This window comes from Pseudoliparis swirei, chromosome 22 (genome assembly GCF_029220125.1).
Source record: "Pseudoliparis swirei isolate HS2019 ecotype Mariana Trench chromosome 22, NWPU_hadal_v1, whole genome shotgun sequence".
NCBI classification, from domain to species: domain Eukaryota; kingdom Metazoa; phylum Chordata; class Actinopteri; order Perciformes; family Liparidae; genus Pseudoliparis; species Pseudoliparis swirei.
In genome coordinates, this window is record NC_079409.1 from 21,288,358 (window position 1) to 21,310,665 (window position 22,308).

Sequence of the window (22,308 nt, forward strand, 5' to 3'; positions counted from 1 at the left end):
CCTGAAAGTGATCATAGAGAAATCTTTTGCTTTTATCGTTTGTTTTTATTGTAATTTTAGTTATTTTATTGCATAGCTTTTAGGATATTTACCTTCGCATTGAAAATGCGGAAGGTTATGTTTTGATCGCCGTGTATTTATTTATTTGTATGCGTGTTACTCGCATAACTCAAAAAGTATTAAACCGAATCGCATTAAATTTGGTGGGATGAATGGTTATTATCCGGGGACCATTTGATTAGATTTTGGGATCGATTGGGTCAAAGGTCAAGGTCATGAAAAGGTCAAAATATTGTTGAATCGCATGAAATTTGGTGGGATGATTGGTTATTATCCGGGGATCATTTGATTCGATTTTGGGATTGAAGGTCAAGGTCATGAAACGGTCAACATCTTCTTTTTACCATAGCACGGTCAATTTATATCCAATTGGCATGCAATAATGCCAAAATGTTCATAATTCAATGCCCAATCTTGTGATATGCGCTCTACCGAGTGCCCGTTCTAGTTTAACTTTGTGTTGTAAATAGTCTTTGAGTATTTTGAAAAGCGCTATAGAAATGTAATGTTTTATTATTATTATTATTATGTGTAAAAAAATAAAATAAAATAAAATAAATGTACGCGGCGGTATGTCTTCACCTGACGAGGTCGCTGGGCTTCTTGAAGCTCTTGGGGCAGAAGTTGCAGCAGTTGGCGAACTTGGGCTCCGTCTCCAGCTCCACGGCCTTGTCCTTGATCTCGCTGATGCGATCCCGCTCCGCCGCCGACTGGGCGAGGATCCGCTCCGACACCGACGCCTCCTCGCCGGGGTCCTTCGCCAGCTCCGCCGTCTGCTCCTCGGTGAACGTGATGATCTCCAAGCCCCTCCTCTTTGACTTCAGCTCCGCGTCCTCGTCCTCGTCGTCTTCGTCTTCCTCTTCCTCCTCGTCCTCCTCCTCTTCCTCAACGTCTTGACTATCCAGACCTATGACTGGGACAATCGGGGTCTATTAGCACGACGCGCCTTTTGGGGTGAAAGAATTGAGACACGTTCTACACGAGTAAAAACAATTACACTTGTACCAACATTAGGAAATCATTTTCACTCTCGTACACTGTGTCATTGAATGTGTTTATGTAACTCTGTAAATGCTTCTTTTATTATCTATTATTCTGTCCATTCTGGAGAGGGATCCTCCTCTGTTGCTCTTTTTTAAAAATCCTTTTAACCTGTGAACGTTTTTTTTAATTCTATTTTTTGGGGAGTTGTTCCTGATCTGATGTGAGGTCAAAGGTCAGGGATGTCGTATGTGTACAGACTGTAAAGCCCTCTGAGGCAAATTCCTAATTTGTGATATTGGGCGAAATAAAATAAACTGAATTGAATTAATGACTTGAAACCTGCGATTATTATTAAACTGTGGCGTGCATCAAGCTGTTGCATTTCCTCTTTCTCAGTCTCATCTTCTTCGTCTTCCATGTTTTCAAAGCGGCCTTCCTGACTACGGAGAACGAACCCGGAGCGCACGAATGCAAAGAAGCGTCCGAGCGTCGTCTCGCCAGCCTTACTTTGATCCTCCACCGCGTGCTCCTTCTTCATGTGCTTCTTACACAGCAGGCTGGTCCTGAAGCTGCCGTCGCACACCGAGCATTTGAAGGACTTGATGTGGATGATCATGTGGCGGTTCAGGCTGCCGTTGGTGGTGAATGAGGCGTCGCAGACGTTGCACTTAAAGGGCTTCACTCCTGTCAGCGGGAGAGGAGAGAGGGGAGTCACACGGGGTCCGCAGGTGTCAGGGAGTTCTATTTAAACGTTTTACTAGAAAATAAACGAGTTATAAACTTTAAAAATCCACACTATAAAACTCCAGAACTGTTTTCTGACTGCTAAGACGCTTTAATGTTAACGGAGCATTTTCCGTATCTATCTTTAGTTGTTTTAGGTGTGAACATGAACAGCATTTTGAATATATTTCTAATCCCTTTCTCATTTAATCTTCAAAACTAACACTGAGAACTGATATTTAGATATTTAGGCACTTTGTAAAAGGTTCATTTCATGACCTAATATTATTGTTGGACCGTGGATACTTTCCTTTTTCTAATTGTTCACATATCTATATTTTTTAGTCGTAATTGTGGGAAGAAACAGTCATAAAATGTAATTAAAAATGAAAAGCACGGCCAGGCTTTGAGAGAAGCCTAATCGGTGTGCCACTTGGATTTTAACCATTTAAATATTAAAAATTAAATAAAAATGTTGTTAAACGTGCGTATAACCTTTATGGGCTTTGTAAAAACTAATTCATTTCGAGGTTTGGAGAGTTCCCAGCTGACCTGTGTGCGTGTTGAGGTGGGACTTCAGCACTCCAGCCGACACAAAGGCTCGTCCACAGAGGTGACACCTGTAGGGTTTCTCCCCGGTGTGAGAGCGCACATGCTGCTTCAGATGGCTGGACTTCTTGAAGCCCTTATTACACCAATTGCACCTGAAAAGGGGACGAAAAAAAAGCCTTTGTTGCTTTTATTTGATGATAATCTGGCAAACCGAAACATGTATAAGGGCTCATGAATTCATAAGCACGGATGGGAGGACTCTGTCAATCACAAAGTTGTGAAAAAGTTCCCGGTAGGTCTGATATAGATGGAGCAGGGATTACAACATGTTGAGGAGCCTATGTCTTTGATATCTGGACTACCGTGAAAGTATTCCCGGGGCATGTCTCTACATGCTATTGCTTTATGGGCGAGAAAAAAAAACGTCAGATGAAAGAAGCAGGTAACAAAAAGGCAGGTAGAGATATTAAAAGGCATTTGTGAATGCTGTCAACAATGCTGTGTATTTCCCGCGGAGGAGAGCGCCCATTGTGAATCCACTTCAAAGATACGCTTGCTACACTGCGACGCGTACACTGATCTGAGATGACAGAGTTTCTACAGGTATTAAATAATCAAAACAATGTGAAAACACCATCAAAAAGTTCTTGAAGGACTTATTACACCGGCCCAACTCTGTGAATCTCTACTTTAGACCGGCAATCAACCGTGAACAAGCATCACGCAGTCCCTTCACTAGCCCTTTGAGATCGAGGACGGCAATCATCTGGCCTCAAGTACGAGACCAAGACAAAACGAAAACGAGGAGGTACGTGTCGGGAGATTGCGATAGAATCTCTGCGGCGCCGCAAGCTCGTCGGGCCGGAGAGCGGCGGCGCAATCACACCTAGAAGGTGGAATGAACGCCGCTCCTGGGCAACCTGGAGTTCGCCAAATGGCTCTCAAAACACCTGCGGAGCGGGCGGTAAAGGACAGAATGTAACTCTTCGGCCTGAATGCCAAGTGCTTTGGTGAAAACCAGGTACTTCCCGTGGAGCGGTTAACGGTCTGGCGTGAAAAGTGGCGTTGGCGGCAGCACCGAGTCAGAAGAGGCTTGAGGATTGGTGAGATGTGAGGAAACAACGATCAGCTGGAACCACATCGAAACGGGCTCAGATTCACTTTTCTATACAAACTACAAATCACTCGGCCGAGACGACGGGAGCAGCGATGTCAAATGGACTGTGGGGGGTCAAAGGTCACTAATGTCCCAGAACGACAGCGGCAGAGGTTGAGAGGATCCACAAGAAAGGACGAGGGACATTCCCACTAATCACGACTATTGCTTTTTACAAAGAGTTGGAATTAGAAAGCTGAAGAGGTCGAGGTCCTTTCTAAGGGGGGACACACACACACACACATACACACATACATACACACACACAAATAAGCGATTTAGCCGTCAACCTGTAGGCCCTCTTGCTGTTGTCCTCGCTGTCGTCCTGGTAGTCTTGCGCTTCAGAGGCCAGCTGGAGCTCATCCTGACTGCTCTGCTGAAGAAGCCCATTGGTCTAGATCATAAAAGACAAATCAACAAACTTAAAACACACTTTAGTGACGATTGACATTCATTTACAACGACATGGTTGCTGCTTTCAAGAGTCTTGTGTTTGATTCAGATGCGTCTTCAAAAGAATAAGTTCAAGATTTTTGAGAAATCGCTAAGATTATTACCAACAAAGTATTAGTAAACCATTTCATTAATTTTAAGGTTTGTTTTTCCTTCACATGAAGGTTGTATCTCTGTCGCAATTTGTATTCGTGGAGTTACACGTTCATGTTCTCGTTCCACAAATGTTCAAACGTCTATGTACCTGCCTTCTCATTTCTTTCTTTCTTTACTTTTGTTTTACTTTCCTCTTTTCTCCTTTACAATTGTAAACTGACTTACACAAAACAATGAAATACTTCTTCTTTGATCCCTGTATGTCATAGTGTGAATTATCATCAATAAAGTATATATATATATAAACAAATTTTAAAACAAATATTAAAAAAATCTATGTACCAACATTCAGACTCATAATTGCATTAAACTTAATTAATTACTAAACGATGAGTGGACTTGTTGCCTTGTCCATGTCAAGCTTTCACACACCTGAGCTTTTACCCTCATGTTAACCACACGTATTCCACAGGAAGTTGGTATATATGTGGATGTGCACTTGGTAAAATATACTGAGTATAAAGTTTTTGTTGAAAGAGTTTTTAGAGAGGCGTTGATTAGATTTTCTGGACATTTTGGAACCAGTGTGCAAACCCCTGTGGGTACTGGTTACCTTCGCATTGAAAATGTGGAAGGTTATGTTTTGATCGCCGTGTATTTATTTATTTATTTGTATGCGTGTTACTCGCATAACAAAAAAAGTTTTAAACCGAATCGCATGAAATTTGGTGGGATGATTGGTTATTATCCGGGGACCATTTGATTAGATTTTGGGATCGATCGGGTCAAAGGTCAAGGAAAGGTCAAAATCTTCTTGAATCGCATGCAATTTGGTGGGATGATTGGTTATTATCCGGGGACCATATGATTAGATTTTGGGATCAATCGGGTCAAAGGTGAAGGTCATGAAAATGTCAACATCTTCTTTTTACCATAGCACGGTCAATTTTTATCCAATTGGCATGCAACTAATGCCAACATGTTCATAATTCAATGCCCAATCTTGTGATATGCGAAGGTATGCGCTCTACCGAGTGCCCATTCTAGTTCCAAAATGAAATGAAAGGATCCGATCTTCAAGTGAAGCCTGTGGTGGAAGTACATTTAAAATTGGAATAAAAAAAATAAAATCAGTTTCTCAATCTGATAATTTAAAAGTCAGTCGAGTGTACGCATGCGGGGGGGGGGGGGGGGGGGGAGGCCCGGGACTCACCACCTCTGCGCTGGCCACGTGGAGCAGGGTGGGGGGGTGGTAGCTGGAGGACAGGGCCTGGGACTCCAGGGTGCTGGAGTCCTGCAGCTGCTGCACGGTGGAGAACTGGGACTGGCTGTAGCTGGACTCCGTGATGGTGAAGCCTGGAGGAGAATAATCAGCCTCGTTAAATATCGACGAGACGTCCGCTTCTCGAGACGCAGAGGAGCATGGCCGCAGACGCAAAGGACCCACGACTCGGCACAAATGCGGTGGATGAGGCACAAGCGGTTCTCCAGAATTGCAGACTGCGAAATCTTGGGGGGAGGATGGCTTCCGTTGATTTCCACTGACTGAACATGCACTGAACCGCCTGCAGCAGAAACGTGCTCACCGATGTCCAGCCGGGAGTTATGCCTGTTCATCTGTGTGTTATTGAAGAACATTATTTTTTAAAGACACAAGACGATGGATTTAATGTGGCCAAAATAGCTGTTGAAGTTTCATTCATAAATGGATTAAAAGACCAGTGAAAAGGGAGCATGTAACTCCTACTTCAGTGCTCCTGCACCTGAACACTGTGTTCATATTTAGCCACCAATATGTTCATACATGTTCAGTTATGACCATTGGATGAAGCATCTATAATTTAGGATATATATATACGTTTTATCTGCTCCTTCCAGTGATCAAGTGTGATAATACTACTACTACTAATCCTCATTCCTTTGTTTCTGTCGTTACTTGTCATTAGCGGCATGTGTGACGAGACTAGTTTCCACTCAAAGGGTTAAAAAAGTGATTACACGTTTATTTGGCAGACATTTGCCTCTCCAGTGACGTGCAACGAATCCATTGAAACCACACGGGCCTTAAAATAGGTGATCAATCCAGAGCTCATTCATGATTGGAGAACACTAAAACTGTCTTTCAGAATATTTAGTTTAAATGAAAATGAACGGTGGTTTAGAAAACAGATGAAATTAAATAATCTGTATTTAAACCATTAACAGTTTTGATTTTAAAAGTTTTCATTTAATACATAACATATATATAACATGTATATATATATATATCATATATATCACACATATATTATATATGATATATAACATATATATAACAGATATATATACACATCATATATAAATATATACATATATATGTTATATATACATATATATATATATACACAACACATATATAAATATAAATATATATAACAGATATATATATATATGATATATATAACACATATATATATAACACACACATATATATATATGCATATATATATATATATACATACATCGCGTTGAGATGAGCGCCTCGTATCTCTGCGACCAAACGAGCGGCTCGAATCGTATCGACTTTTTACACCACGACCTTTGAGTGAAGAAAGGGTTTATTCTACCGTTAGTGTTTGACTTTGTTTTAATGATGCTCCCAACGTGAAAGATATTATTGCTCTGATGATTTCTTGAGCCCGACGTTTGCAATCAATGTGTTGCTTTAGCAAGAAAAGCGCTGCGGGGTAGTAATTACTGTAACGATGAGCGAAGTGCTACAGCTCAATATCTGTGTACTTTTCAATCAGAAGACACGGGTGTTGCACAATACAAATGTTCATACATAAAAAAGGGAGGGGGGGACAGAATGAAGAGGCCTGCATGAGTGAAATTGGTGAGAACCAAAGTGTGTGTACATGTGTGTGTGTGTGTGTGTGTGTACCTTGTGTTAGCGCCTGCTGGTCGAAGGCGGGCTGGCTGAGCGCCTGCGTCTCAAACTGGCCGATATTCTCCGGCAAAGAATGCTGAGCGGTCACGTACGAATCTGTCGACACAAAGAAAGAGACCGGTCAGTCGGACGGAGAGAACATCTGGACCGTCCTGCAGCTACTTAAGGTGGACATCCTGCTGTGGACTTAAGGTGGACTTGAAGGCGTGCTTGGACAGCAGAGTACTGAGTGCAATTGTTCCGGTGTTTATTGATGTCTCCATCCCTGGTGGTGTTAGTTACACCACTACAATGGGTACACAGGTCCATCATGCACAGTCATGGACACTATGCAAACTTAGAAAAGGTTCTTGATTAAAAAGAAACATAATATTAAGTATCGTGGGAAAGAAGAGGGTTATTAGGTTGACCTGAGAACAGGAGAACAATATGAAGAGACGATATTCTAGAGGCGTTTCTCCTGTCAAACCTTTGCATGAATGGTCGATTGCAGTCTATATACACGCCATTAAAATGTCATCAAATATGGATCGCTGAGGTCAAGAGGACTCACCCCGACCACAAGACATGCATTTTTAAAATGTTGTTTTAGAGATCAAGGTGGATCTGCTGTTTGAATCTTTATTGAACCATATTTTTAAAGACCAGTTCGTGGAGTCTTTGTAGATTACGGTGAATGGATAAATTGATCTTGCTACAGGAGTGGTTTGAGGGATGCAGACTGGTGTTTAAATATACCCAACCAATTTCTTGCCTTAACCCTTGTGTTGCCTTCGGGTCATTTTGACCCGATTCAATATTTAACCCTCCTGTCGCCTTCGGGTCAATTTGACCCGATTCAATGTTTAATGTCGGTGTTCTTTCGGGAGTCAACAAACAAACATAAAGTACCTCACACTTAAACTTGGAAAACAATATTAATTCTAATAATTTTCTGGAGATTTTAATAGCTGGGGTCATATTGACCTCAAGGGTAAAATATGTTAGTAAATATAAAGGTAACAGGAGGGTTAAACATTGAATCGGGTCATATTGACCCGAAGGCGACAGGAGGGTGAAACATTGAATCGGGTCAAATTGACCCGAAGGCAACACAAGGGTTAAGAAGATCATTTCTTCATTTTAAGTTTCAACCCTCCTTAAAAATGTCAATACGGGCAAATTTCAAGATATGCATATCTCTTCATTGTCACGTTAAATCTCGCGTTTGTGGCTTTTTGCAGTGGAGCTGCGTCACTTTAGTCATGTTGCACACTTTCGTGTCTCTTTGTAGACATTTAGCTGACTTTACAACAACAAATGTTACCAATGACTTCCTACGTGCCCAGTAGGCCTGTGCAGTAATCCATCTATGCTGTGCCACTCCTGCTTACCGTCTCCCTGGACAAGGGGTTGGTCATTCAGCGGTGCCTCCAATGACACTTGTTGACCTCCGTTCACATCCTCCGGCTGTCCCAGTCCCAGCATGCTCTGCTGCTCCTCTGAGGTAGCAGGTGGCTGCTGGAGGGAATCTCCCTCTATTTCCACCTGCATGTCATGGTCCACTGTGCCCCCCCCTAAGGGGTCATCCGTTGACTGGGGCTGCAGCTGTTGGGCCAGTTCATACCTGGCAAACAACAAAAGCACACCTTTAGAGTTTATATATTAGCAGGGTTCATTTCGTCCAATGGATTGCCAGGACTTTAAACAAAATTTCCATAACCAAAAATGTTGTGAAATCTCAATGTATACATGAAAAAGTGAGAACATTTAGTATTTAAACTAACAATGAGTACTTTTCCATATGTAGCCAAGCATGGTTAAATCTACACGTCCCTGGCATAGTGGATTATCCCTAAACTACTGTTGCTATGGCCACCAAACATTTCAGTTACGGTGTGTTCACTCGTACGAGAGCTTATGCCGGCTTAATTCAATTCAATTCAGTTTATTTGTATAGCCCAATTTCACAAATTACAAATTTGTCTCGGAGTAAATACAATCTGTACACACAGACATCCCTGCCCCAAAACCTCATCGGACCAAAGGAAAAAAAATAACTTCAGGAAAAAAGGGAAAAAAAAAAAAAGGAGAGCAACAGAGAGAGGAGGATCCCCTCTGATCTGATGATGGATGAGTGTGTATGTGTACACAGACAGATTTACAAATAAAAAGCAATAAATGAATATGATGTGATGAAAGTGTAGTAAGTGTCATAGGTAGTGGATATCCACGATGGGACGATCCATCAGGCAGATGGGGGAGGGAGGGAGGAGGGTGAGAGGGGGAGTGGGAGTGTAGTGGCAGCAGGAAGGAATTCAGGAATTCCCACGATCCATCAGGCAGATAGGATCTATGCCGTCTCTTTTAAAGGCATATTCATTATTTCATATCAATATAACAAATGTCTATAACTTTTCCAAAAACGTTGGTATTTTATTCTCCAGGCCAGGTTATCCATGACCGTACGAACCCTGTATTAGTGTTTTATGACATTTTTAGCAGCTTGTGTATGACTCCATTGTCACTGCATATCAGACACCCCTCAACTATTTCGTGAAAACAAGAATAAGAAGAACACGATATCTCACAAACACACGGCGAAGCCCAAACCTGTGCGTCTTCATGTGCTTCCTGCAGTTGGGCGATGACTTGAAGGTCTTCTGGCAATAGGGGCACATGTAAGGCCGCAGGTCGCTGTGGGTGGTCGTGTGGCGCCGCAAGCTGCCGCTGGTGGTGAACGTGGTGTCGCACATCAGGCACTTGTACGCCTTCAGGCCCGAGTGGGTCCGGATGTGAGCCTTGAGGACTCCCGAGGAGGCAAAACCCCGACTGCACTGCACACACTTATAGGGCCTTTCTCCCGTATGAGACCTGGGAGGATAAACGGAAGGAGACACTGAGCTAATCAGGCAAGAAACTAGTTTCATAATGTATTCCGCAGTAGCGTGTAATAAAAAACGTTCTCGCTTATGCTGATATTTTCAATTGGATTGATGTCCAATTATAGTAATATTATGTACGCCCAACCGTTCCCCAACATTGATGGATCTGTTTTGAAAGGTAATCCATTTCTTGGAGTAAACTGTCACGACACTTTATTACTTGCCCAGAGTAAATCAGATTCCATGGCGTTTTATTAAAGTGTCCATCAGTGAATCACGGGAGCCGTCTCTTAAGATCACGGAACACACTGAAAGGGTGCCATTATTGAGATCAAGCTCTCAATATCGTGAAACAAAAGGCTAGAAGGTTGTTAGGCAATTCATCATTCTTTCACTATTTTCTTGTGTTTTGCATGAATGCCAGGGGTATTTTAGAGAAACTTTAGGAAAAAAGCCATTGAACTGTTTATTTATGTCAGAGATCTTACAAGGGCTAGCGATGGAAAGGTCGACGTCTCTAAAAGGAGCCACTGCTGCTTCTCCAAGCATAAATATGATCTCATTTCTGGAATAGAAGCTGACAGAAGGGCCTGTGGAGGTTGTACGTTAATACGAGTTCAGGATACGGGTGGGACCTCGTTCACAGTTACAATCAATAAACAGCAAGGTCGGTATAGGTATGTACTGTATTTAGCATTCCCATTTAGAAAATGAAGGTAGTCTGGAACGATTGCATGAGAGTCTATGGAGCGGACCCATACAGTTGTCGGACCGCATTTGGAGCTGGTCACACTGAACCTGCCGAGCTCAGCTGTAGTTCTCTGACGATTATCCGATCTCCCAATGGAACAGGGTAACCCATCGGACACCAACAGACATAAGGGACACCCATATGGAAAGCTTTCCTTGGCTTAGCCAATGAGACATTTGAACCGTTGGCCTATGAGTGATGAAAAGGTGTCATCTGAATCAGTATGGTTCATCTTCTAAACAAGCTGCAAACCCAGAGAAGCATGGGTGAAAGCCACACAGGTCAACCAGTTGTTGGAGAAGTTCGTCTTTGGTGGTGGCCTCACCAATCTGTGGTGTGACCCCAAGAACCCCAATGCTCCCCCAACGTCTCATCATTCACCAACGAAACATCCAAGCTCAACACTGTTCTCTGTATTTATGACTATTATCTGATCTCCCAATGGTACAGAGTAACCCATCAGACACCAAAAGACATCAGGGACACTTATGGAAAGCTTTCCTTGTCTTAGCCAATGAGAAATGTGAACCGTTGGCCTAGGAGTGGTGAAAAGGTGTCATATGAATCAGTAGGGTTCATCTTCTAAACAAGCTATAAAACCACAGAAACATGGGTGAAAGCCACACAGGTCAACCAGAACCAGTAGTGGTTGGAGATGTTCCACCAACGAAACATCCAAGCTTAACACTGTTCTCTGTAGTTCTGACTATTATCCAACCTCCCAGTGGTACAGGGTAACCCATCGGACACCAACAGACATCAGGGACACTTATGGAAAACTTTCCTTGTCTGAGCCAATGAGACATGTGAACCCTTGGCCTAGGAGTGGTGAAAAGGTGCCATTACAATCAGAAGGGTTCATCTTCTGAACAAGTGGGTCCAAAGCCACACTGGTCAACCAGAACCAGTAGTCGTTGGAGATGTCCCTCTCTGGCGGTGGCCAAGAACCCCAACGCTCGCCCCAAAGTCTCATCATCCAGCAACGAAATATCCGAGACCGACCAGACATCGCAACTTTACCTCACATGCTGTTTCAGGTGGCTCGACTTCTTGTAGGCCTTACTGCAGAACTGGCACTTGTACGGCCGGTCGCTGCCCACCACCTCCAGGTATTGTTGGAAAGCCAGGCGATGGTTCTGGGATGGGATGAGGCCTGTTAAGCAGCACATGTGTTCCTCGTGAAAAGACAGGTCATTTTGTGTCGGAGCCACAAAGCACACGTGAAAAGAAAGAAGAAGAAACGGGGGGAAAAAGGACCCAGAGGAAGAAACATGGCTGTCAAGAAAGCGCTCTTACCGAAGTCCGTGATGAGGATGGGTTCCTGCAGCGGGATGTCAGGCAGAGGTAGGTGACTCTTGGACACTTTGGCTTTGTTGGTTTTGCGGGGGAACTTGTGCTTCTTCTGCTGCAAGCTTTTGAAGTGAGACGCGATGTGTGTTTTCCTGTGGCCCGACGTACGAAAGATCTTGTCACAGTGAGGGCAGGGGAACGGACGCACACCTAGGGGAAAGGGAAAGCGGCACGTTTGAAAAATAAATTGTATATAGAGAATTTGACTGATTCCGACATCAGATTTACAAAAAAATATCCAAATTCACTACCTCAAGCCAATCTAAATAAATAGGAAACTCACACAAAATGCAAGCCAGCTCATATCATTTTATTTAATTTGTGTCTACAAAAGGTTACAAAGCCTTTTCAGTTCGCAGGAGACAATATGTATTTATAAGAAAGGAAGTACAGCATCAGGAAAAGTGACAAAGACATGAAACTGCATTTGCACAAAGCCTGAGTGATAAATACAGCTCAGCGAACACAGAACCTAAACTAAAGTCAACACCCACCATTGACTGATAATTAGACCGTTAACGTGTTTATTATTATTCGTATTTTAGGATGCACTGAGCACCTATCTCCTCTTTTCTCTCTCCTTATGGATGAATTGTCATCTCTCCATCACACGTTACTAACTCTGCTTTCTCCCCGGAGTCCTTGTGACTTCACGTCTCATGGGGTCATCGGGCCCTATGAGACGGCATAGATCCTATCTGCTGATGGATCATCGAGGTCTGGGTCGTGGAATTCCTGCTCCTGACTACGCCACTGTCCTGTTGAGACTCCGCCCACTGTTGAGACTCCGCCCACTCCTCCTCTCTACCTCCATCTGCCTGATGGATCGTGGAGGTCTCCATCGTGGAATATGCCTACTATGAACTATTCATACACTCTGTCATATCCATTGAATGTATTTTAACTCTAAATCTGTCCTTCTGGTCACATGACGTCTATTCTTCTGTCCATCCTGGAGAGGGATCCTCCTCTGTTCTCTCCTGAAGGTTTCTTCCCTTTTTCCCCCCTGAAAGGTTATTTGGGAGTTTTTCCTGATCCTATGTGAGGTTTTGGGACAGGGATGTCTATGTGTTCCGAGACAAATTTATAATTTGTGAAATTGGGCTATACAAATAAACTGAATTAAATTCACACTAGTGCTGACATTTCATGTCCAGGGGACGATTCTTTAAGATAAAAAGAAGACAAAACAGAATGATTGCAAATGATTGCTCTCGCTGGAGCGGCACACAAAGGTCATCGCTTTTGTCCTTCTGCTACAGAATCGATCATAACGTACAGCTGAATATTAAATATTAAAACCGTCCACCATAATGGCCAAAGGCTCGCGTGGGTCTCCTGCATCGGCGCGTACTGATTAACGTGTGCGGACGCGAGGGATGAGTCAATAAAGTGAAGGAGAGTGCATTCAGAGTGTGGAGCTCGGTTTGGCTTTGAAATATTCTAATAAGCGTTTGGTGACGGGGACCCGCCGCTTCTCACCTGTGTGCAGACGCATGTGTACCTTCATGCTGCCGGAAGTGGAGAAGCACTTGAGGCAGCACTGGCACTCGAAGGCCTTGATGCCCGTGTGCGTCTTCATGTGCGCCGTGAGCGTGCTCTTGACGGCGAACGCCCGGAAGCACTGTTTGCACTTGAACGGCTTCTCGTGGGTGTGGATGCGGATGTGGCGCACGAGGTCGCTCGGCTTCTTGAACTCCTTGGAGCAGTACGGGCAGCCGTGCCAGCGGACGCCGTTCTCCTCCCGGATGGAGCCTGTGGGGGGGGGGGGAGGAATTAAATTACAGATATTCCTTTTTAGATTGAACAGCATGCAGTAAACGGGCATTGCGTTAATATGTGAACGCAGAGAAGAAAAACGAATTGGTTTAAATGTATTGCTCAGGCTGCAAATGTTTAATATATTTACTTGTGACTGAACTCATTCCAGGGTTCATACACATGTTGACCAATGGATTTCCATGAATATTCCATGATGGAAATCTATACCGTAAACGACACAAATAAATAAGAACCAATGCTTTGATTAAAATAATAAATATGTATATAAATGTTTATTCTTTTAATCAAACTGCGTAAATGAACATATGGATATAACACATTTTCCATGACTTTTCCAAAACTTTTGGAAATATATATATATTTTTAACTTTTCTAGGCCTGTAAATAACATTTTTTTTTTTACTTTGGTTTATTAAATAAGGGACAGTGCACATTAATAAAAACATTTCTGTAAATGTGCCAGAGTTACCCAAGAGGCTATTTTTCATCCGTTCTGCTTTTCAGACTAATCTGTTTCCTGCAACATGGTTTACACATTTCCAGGAGAGAGACGTTCATGAATCATTTCACACAAACCTCCGCGGCGCCTCAAAGTGTCCTTTAAAGAGAGTTGTCATAATGACATGGCGCTCGTGTGAATGCTCTGGAGTGTTCCCCTTCTACCTGGCATTTGAATGGGTTTCTTGAAGATGCTCCTTTTCTTCTCCCGGGCCGGCCTGTCGGGACCTTGTGCTCTCTTGCTTTCTCCGGCGCCGTCGTCGTGGTTCTGGTCGTGGGACTCTCTGGCCGTGCCGTCGCTCTGCGGCTGCACCACGCTCAGCCCGCTGTTCTCCAGGGCTTGCTAAAAGAAAAGCAACAGAAAAAGAAAAAAAAGAAACCTGCTCCAGTACCGCGGCTATAAAATGCATTCATGTACTCGAGCTGCAACTAACGGCTAATTTTAGTCGTCGGACAATCAATCAATTACCAACTGAATCAACCATTTGGATCAATAATCGCACAAAAACCCGACGGTCCTTATTTAGCCGTCAGTTTTAAAATGTAGCTGTTTAAATCACACTTAGAAATGGTATAAGAGCCAGAAATTACCCATTTTAAAAAGTGTAACATCATACAGAAAGTAATCTCTCTCTCTCTCTCTCTCTCTCTCTCTCTCTCTCTCTCTCTCTCTCTCTCTCGCCCTCTCTCTCCGTCTCGCTCTTTGGAAACAGAACTGCCGCGAAACATCGAAAATATAAATTTCATTTATTCGGTTCCCTTCCTTATCATACACAACAAACTACAGTTATGGAGATGAATGTTTCCTCGGTGTCTTTTACAACAATACTCAACCAAATCAAATAAAGAATTCTCATTATATTAAACGGTATGGCTTAATATTATGTGACAAATATGAACAAAACAGTGGCTAAAAAGCACACCTCAGTGAGAGCCGCGTCTGTTTGCCCGGCGACTCTGTGCAACTCATTTATAAGGCCGACTGATAAACATCTATTATTGAACCGTCTCCGTTCCCCCGGACGGATGGCGTTTCCACGAGCGCCAAAGTATCGCCGCTCGGTCTCCAAAGGAGAGGAAATGAGGAGATTATTTAGTTTAGACAAAAAATCGACTGCGGAGACTTTTAACCGAGTACTTTTCATCTCCTCCTTCGCCCAAATATATTCCCACAGCGGGTCCCTCCCATCTCCGGCCGAATCGTTGCCACATGAATGATTCTAACTCCTCATATCTTCAGGAGCGCGTGTCACATTGATGGACAAGAGCTGGTTTTAAGTGTTGCTTTAGGATTAAAATCTGAATCGTACCACGAGTGGCTCCCAGTCGGTCCACGGAGCTCCGAGCACCACGTTTATTTCAGTGTGGGTGAACGAACCGCTGCTCACCTGCAGGATGTCCTGGTTGATGGCAGTTTCCATGGCGACGGCCGGCTCCGGAGGTTGGGGCTGGTCCGTCTCCCCGCTGACCTGCTCCGAGAGCTCCAGGAGCTGCTGGATGACATCCGTCACCGCCTCGACGCCCTCGGGCGCCTGACCCGTCACCTCCATCTCCTGCGGGAGAAGGAGAGAAAGAAGACAAGGAACCGTGAGACAAAGGCTGGGAGGGGGGGGGGGGCGTTCACGAGATCGGGACAGGCTGTAATTTGACAGCCGGGGTTCTCTCAGATGTGAAGCTAACAGAGCGTTTGGCGTTATTGAACCCAACGATGATTAGGGTCTCCCTCTGTGTGAGTCGCTGACACTTTGATTCCTCAACAAAGACAATGGAATGAATACAGCCAGTGGCTACAGAGCCCCCATATCTGAATAAAGAAGAAGAAAAATAACCCATAAATGTGCCCTCTAGGATGTCTTCATGGTAGATGACACAGGATAAACCAACGGTGGAGGTCCTCTAACATTATGGGATGTGTCTACAGGTGAAAATGCCCTCCCGGTGCCCCTGTTGTTGATTGGTTCGTGACAGCAGCAGCTGGAGCTCAGCTCAGAGTCGGCCTCTGACTGACTTTACATCACTAAACTGAAAATAGTGAACAATTAATCGCCTAATAATCACCATCTGCTGTTGACCAATTACTATTGTTGTAAACAACAGAGGGCAATGGTTTCTAAAGAGTCTAGATGGTTTCTAAAGGGTCTCAATGGTTTCTAAAGGATCTCAATGGTTTATAAAGGGTCTCAATCGTTTCTAAAGGGTCTCAATGGTTTATAATGGATCTTAAAGGTTTATAAAGTAACTAAATGGTTTATAAAGGGTCTCAATCGTTTCTAAAGGGTCTCAATGGTTTCTAATGGATCTTAAAGGTTTATAAAGTAACTAAATGGTTTATAAAGGGTCTCAATGGTTTCTAAAGGGTCTCAATGGTTTCTAATGGATCTTAAAGGTTTATAAAGTAACTAAATGGTTTCTAAAGGGTCTCAATGGTTTCGAAAGGATCTCAATGGTTTATAATGGATCTTAAAGGTTTATAAAGTAACTAAATGGTTTATAAAGGGTCTCAATGGTTTCTAAAAGGATCTCAATGTTTCTAAAATGATCTCAATGGTTTATAAAAGGATCTCAATAGTTTTGACTTGTTTGCACAAAAAAGAACAGCTAATGAATACCCGGAAATTGTGATTTCTTCTCTCACAATTTGGAAATAAATATAGTTGCATATTTAAACTAGATTAAACTAATTTAGGTCCAAAATCATAAACATGCGTTCACATAATATGCCGATTACGTGCGACAACCTTCTTGCTCTGATCTCTTCTGCGTGCTGCATTTTGTTTTGGGCTTACCGAAGTGCTTGAGGGCAGCTCAATGACAGAGATGTGCATCTTGCTGATGTGGGCGTTCAGACTGCCCAACTTCTTGAACACACAGCTGCAGTCCATGCATGGAAACAGCGGCACGCCTTTAGCCTGTCGGAGAACAAGAAACAGACAAGACTTTACCCCTGGCTGCTGTGCATGAGTTCTGCTGCTGGAGCTACCAGCTAGTGACTCTCTATGGTCACTGAAAAGCTTGTAAATCAGAAATGAATAATCATAACATAAGCACCGAGCAAGATGAGGTTGTGGTCTTCGGTTGTCTGTCCGTGTGTCTGGATAGCGGTGCAGATTTAATTCAGCCGGTATTGCTGCTTTGCTCTCTAAATTAATTATTTATCTGCACGGTCTGGGGAATTTATGGTCTGCTTACAAGAGTACGAACGATTGAAGAAAAGAAAAAACGAGACGCCGGCGCAGAGAGTGAAGTTGGAGAAGGCGACAGTGAGTAAATCAGGTCTGCAGAGAGAGGAGTGACGGTGAATGGATGACAGAAATCATTAAAACATAAAATCGGCTGTGGAAGATTTGTGGAGGTTGTGCTCTGATGTGCAAAGTGAGGCCGAAACATATTTGGTGGGTTTATGCAGTGAGGGAGATGTGGCGGGGATACGGGATATGAGAGAAAGCGGAGACGTTATTTATTCTCTTTTTTTGTCAGGAAGCTGAAGTGTGAATGTTTAGTGAGGTCCGCAGACTGTTTACAGGAAGTGGACAAAGTCACCGAATTGTGGACGACATGTTTGAAGCCTCGAGTTGGACATTTTGGTGTTTAGGATCGGAAGTGACTCGGAAAGGTAAGTAAAGTTTATTTATTTTGCACTTATCACAGATAAAGTGTCCCAAAGTGCAGTAACATTAGTCAACTAGAACGAGCACTCGGTAGAGCGCATACCTTCGCATTTCACACGATTGGGCATTGAATTATGAACATGTTGGCATTAGTTGCATGCCAATTGGATAGAAATTGACCGCGCTATGGTAAAAAGACGATTTTGACCTTTTCATGACCATGACCTTTGACCCGATCAATCCCAAAATCTAATCAAATGGTCCCCGGATAATAACCAATCATCCCACCAAATTTCACGCGATTCGGTTTAATAATTTTTGATTTATGCGAATAACACGCACGCACGCACGCACAAAAATACACGGCGATCAAAACATTACCTTCCGCATTTTCAATGCGAAGGTAATTAAAACAATTTGGTGACAACAGAGGCCAAAACATGTCAACATTTCAAAGAGCAAAAGTACAATACACTGTAAAAGATGGTCCAATAAAATAAATAAACAGAGAAGATAAAAAGCAGGTCATAGACTATTTAAATTGAGTGCCTTGAAAGGCGCCTTATAAAAATAAATGTATTATTATTATTAAATTAACCAAATACCAGAAGGTGGAGCAAAGTACAACCGAGCGCTGGATCGGAGCACGTTAAGACAAACAAAAAAGTAACAATTAACTTTCACGCACTGAAAACACACTAAAAGGGTTTTAGTTGGTTAGAGACCAAAAAACGTAAACAACTCCCAGGCCGGACGACGCCATCCCGACAATCACCGTGTAGCCCCGCCCCAAAGCGCGCCCTAGCATTGCCGTCTATTCGACTCTAAACGAGACCGTCGTGTACCGAATGAACATCGTGACGTTTTGAAGAAGACTTCAGACGAGATAGCGAGGCCATAAACTCGTGTTCGCCGTGTTTACCGAGGCAGTAAATCAACGTCTGATGTATAGGAGGCGGAGTTAAAGCTCAATCACTCTAAAGCAGCTGAAGTGTAATAATTTTAAGCTGACGGTTGAGGTGGATTTATATTGTATATTATATTCATTCTCTCCACATACCAACACCACCTACACCACATGACACAAACACTTGATGCTCCCGAGTATGCATCTGCTCATGAAATCTATTATGAAAAGGAAAAGAAAAAACGCCTGACTATTATTTATTCATAAAGTCAGTCAATCATAAGGGCAAACTATGTGGAACAGGAAGGCTGAAGGACACTCCTGATAATTAGATGCATTATTTAAATGGTCCCTCTGTTTGGCTTACCAGGAGTAATTCAACCGACGGGCCCGGTCGCCGTCACCGTCGGCTTTTAGCGTGGAATAAATACACAATCGTGTTTGTGCACGAGAAAGACAAATAAAACTCAGGCTGCAAGTGACTTGCGACCTGTTTTTGTTAAGAGGACAAAGAGGACGTGTGCTGAAGGCCATTTGACCAATCGGAAGGCCTGGAAAGAAAATCACTTTGCAACAATTAAATTCCACACCCACACACAAATACTTCTTTTTCTTTTTCCAGGCGGCCTCTGGAACACAGAGGATGAACTCGTACGCATTAATTCAACCGGACTGCTCATCAGAGTGAATTTACCGAGGCTTTTCATCCAGACTTTAGATTAAAAAAGAAAAACTTTCACGTGGCGACACCAATGTCTCGTCTTTATCTGCCCATTGCATATTCTAGATGATTATAAAGTCATTAAAGCCAATTAAGATATCACAATCCGTGACGGACGCTCACTTCTATGGCCGAAAGACTTTTAAGCTTAAAAAACAGACTTTATCCATTCCTCTGAAACAGAATCTCTATCACGACAGAGACTGGAGGTCAGAAGTCGGAATTTCACTTTGTTGCATTTAGCGTATTCTCCTGTTTGGATGTATTCTGTGTGGAAAAATAGGACATAATAATAATAACGATCATAATAATAATAATGATCATAATAATAATAATGATCATAATAATGATAATAATACATTACATTTCTATAGCGCTTTTCAAAATACTCGAATATGTATTTCCTTGGGACGTGACCCTGAGCCTCATAAACAAACAGAACTACTAGAACTAACCCAAACAGACTGGAGGAGCTCACACATGCTGCAAGACTAGAGACCAACAAGTGGTAGAAACAACAACAACAGTGCTGGAAACAATCACGACAAGTATGTCTTGCCTTGTGGGTAATCACATGGGATTAGGTGGAACACAGCGTTCCCCACTGAAGAGCGAACACAGTACGGCTGAGGCTGCTGGGAGTTTCCTTCCCTTTACAGGTATTTAGTCACCACTTATTAATCAGATTTAAGTAAACATCAGGGTTCTTACACATTTTGGATTTCCAGGACTTTAAACCAAATGTCCAGGACCACACTGAAATCTCGGTTTATACATGAAAAAGTGAGAACATTTAGTATTTAAACAACGTGAATTCCAAAGCATACAGTATGCATTAAATGACCAGCGAACTTTCCAGTTACGGTGCGTTTGCTTGCAACGCGAAAAAAACAAAATTGCGCCGCCAGTATGAGAGCGTATGCCGGCTTAGATTTTGAGCGTCTTTCTTTCTAAAACATCTTCATTATTTCAAACTCGGCGTAAATGAACATGTGAATATAACAACATTTCCATGACTTTTCCAAAACGTTTGTGATTTAAGTTTTTTTCCTGACTTTTCCAGGCCTGGAAATTACCATTTTAAAATTCCATGACTTTTCCAGGATTTCCATGACCGTATGAACCCTGGAACATGTACATTTCCCAGCGGGCTCTAGCAGAAGTCCGCAACTCTAAGGATGCGTTAGCCTTTCCACTAAAAGGCACCAGCACATCCACTGATGGGGGACCCACTGCACCTCCTGGAGGTGATGGAGGTCACTGTGCTGGAGACAAGCCCACCCGATCCAGGCGGCGGCGGCATTATTGGAGCTCCTCCCACCCACTCACGGTCTTTGTTCAAAGCACATCTTCACACGGGAGGACGTGGGACCCGAGAGGGGGGGGGGGGCTTTGATGTGGGACAACTCTTTCAACCCCTCCACCGCCGGGAGGCCGTGACCTTAATAAGCCAGCGGCGCAGGAGACCCAAATCCAGGCTAAATGAAGAAGGATGAATCAAGGAGGGTAAGACCGTACAAAAGGAGAGGAACCAAATGAGCAACGGAGAAAAAAAAGGGTGCAATTTGACCTCATTCGCTTCCCAGACTTCAAAGAAACGACATGGCGGTGGGCCCGGTTGCATTGAATGGAACGAGCTTTGAGCGGGGAGGAGGTGTACTCACAGAACCACCAGACTTAAAGAAAAGATACTCATTCACCAAAACCTGATTGACACCGTAAGACCATTTAGGCTTTTTTTGTTTTTAGTTTCTGCAACCAAATAACGAACCCTTGAATTGGGACAGGGATGTCGTACGTGCGCAGATTGTGAAGCCCTCTGATGCAAATTTGTAATTTGTGATATTGGGCTATAGAAAATAAACTGAATATCGGCCATTTTCATTTCAATTTAAAAAGCACTGGTGACCCTTTTGACACATTTATGAATAGCCGCAGATTTCTCTGTGCCGTGTTCTCTACTTCATTAGATTCCCATTATGTGGATGGAAGTCTGATGTTGCGAGAAATGCAGCCACACCGGGATTTAGGGAGGGATTCAAGTCGCCTTTCCATATCGGACCATGATAAAAAAATCTTGTGCTATTACTCTAAAAACCACCCATATATACGCTCTGTTTTCAATCCTTCACTTTAATTGAAACGTGCACACAGCTGGTATCGGGCGACTGGCGTGTGAAAACTCTTGAACCCGGTTATAAAGGCGAGAAGCAACTGTTTTATTAGGTCGTGAAGCCAGGGGGCGTCATCACGTGACACCGAGGCGGTCCCCGGACGCTACTCGTGCTCGAACCCTTTTCCCCCCGTGCGGCGCTCTCACCTCGGAGTGAACCCTCTGGACGTGCGAGTGCAGGTTCCCCTTCTGGGAGAAGGACGCCGGGCAGAACATGCAGAGGTGAGGCTTCTCTCCCGTGTGCCGCACCATGTGGGTCTGCAGCACCACCTTCTGGTTGAAGGCCTTTCCGCAGCGCGGGCACTTGTAGGGCCTCTCACCTGGATGGGGGGGGGGGGAGCCCAGAGGGAGGGTCAAACTACAGGTCATCGAGTCAGTGTGGTGGATAAAATGTTTCAATTGTTGTGGCTGGATTTCTTCCTTTTTGGTCCATTCTGACTAATCTCTTCACCTGATGCTTATAAACTCGTTTGTCTCTCCTATCTGACTGCAGGTGAGACTCTCACACACACAGACACACACACACACACACACGCAGGAGACTCACCCACTGGACCTCAGTATTCAAACACCCAGAGGACAGAGAGTTTGGATCAGAGTTCCCTTCACGTAGATTTATTTGTAACCAACAGTTCCACAAATAAACCTGAGCTGGGTCCGGTATTAAAGACAACAACCTCAAGCACATCCGTCTTTCCCAA

The 22,308-nt window shown here is 43.5% G+C and overlaps 1 protein-coding gene across 3 annotated transcripts in view; it reads right to left on the reverse strand.

The window, feature by feature from the left end:
• The window catches only part of LOC130213367 (zinc finger protein 236-like), a 56,673-nt gene that overhangs the window by 27,211 nt on the left and 7,154 nt on the right, over nt 1-22,308 (reverse strand). For all 3 annotated transcript variants that reach the window (XM_056444932.1, XM_056444931.1, XM_056444933.1), the window contains exons 6-20: nt 21,755-21,927; nt 16,985-17,107; nt 15,587-15,751; nt 14,364-14,541; nt 13,401-13,673; nt 11,865-12,068; nt 11,589-11,721; nt 9,546-9,806; nt 8,327-8,559; nt 6,948-7,049; nt 5,238-5,380; nt 3,766-3,869; nt 2,320-2,471; nt 1,552-1,728; nt 643-973 (exon numbers count right to left, since the gene is read on the reverse strand). In XM_056444932.1, the coding sequence (XP_056300907.1) occupies nt 643-973; nt 1,552-1,728; nt 2,320-2,471; nt 3,766-3,869; nt 5,238-5,380; nt 6,948-7,049; nt 8,327-8,559; nt 9,546-9,806; nt 11,589-11,721; nt 11,865-12,068; nt 13,401-13,673; nt 14,364-14,541; nt 15,587-15,751; nt 16,985-17,107; nt 21,755-21,927 (2,752 nt within the window). The remainder of the gene's footprint in view (nt 1-642; nt 974-1,551; nt 1,729-2,319; nt 2,472-3,765; nt 3,870-5,237; nt 5,381-6,947; nt 7,050-8,326; nt 8,560-9,545; nt 9,807-11,588; nt 11,722-11,864; nt 12,069-13,400; nt 13,674-14,363; nt 14,542-15,586; nt 15,752-16,984; nt 17,108-21,754; nt 21,928-22,308) is intronic.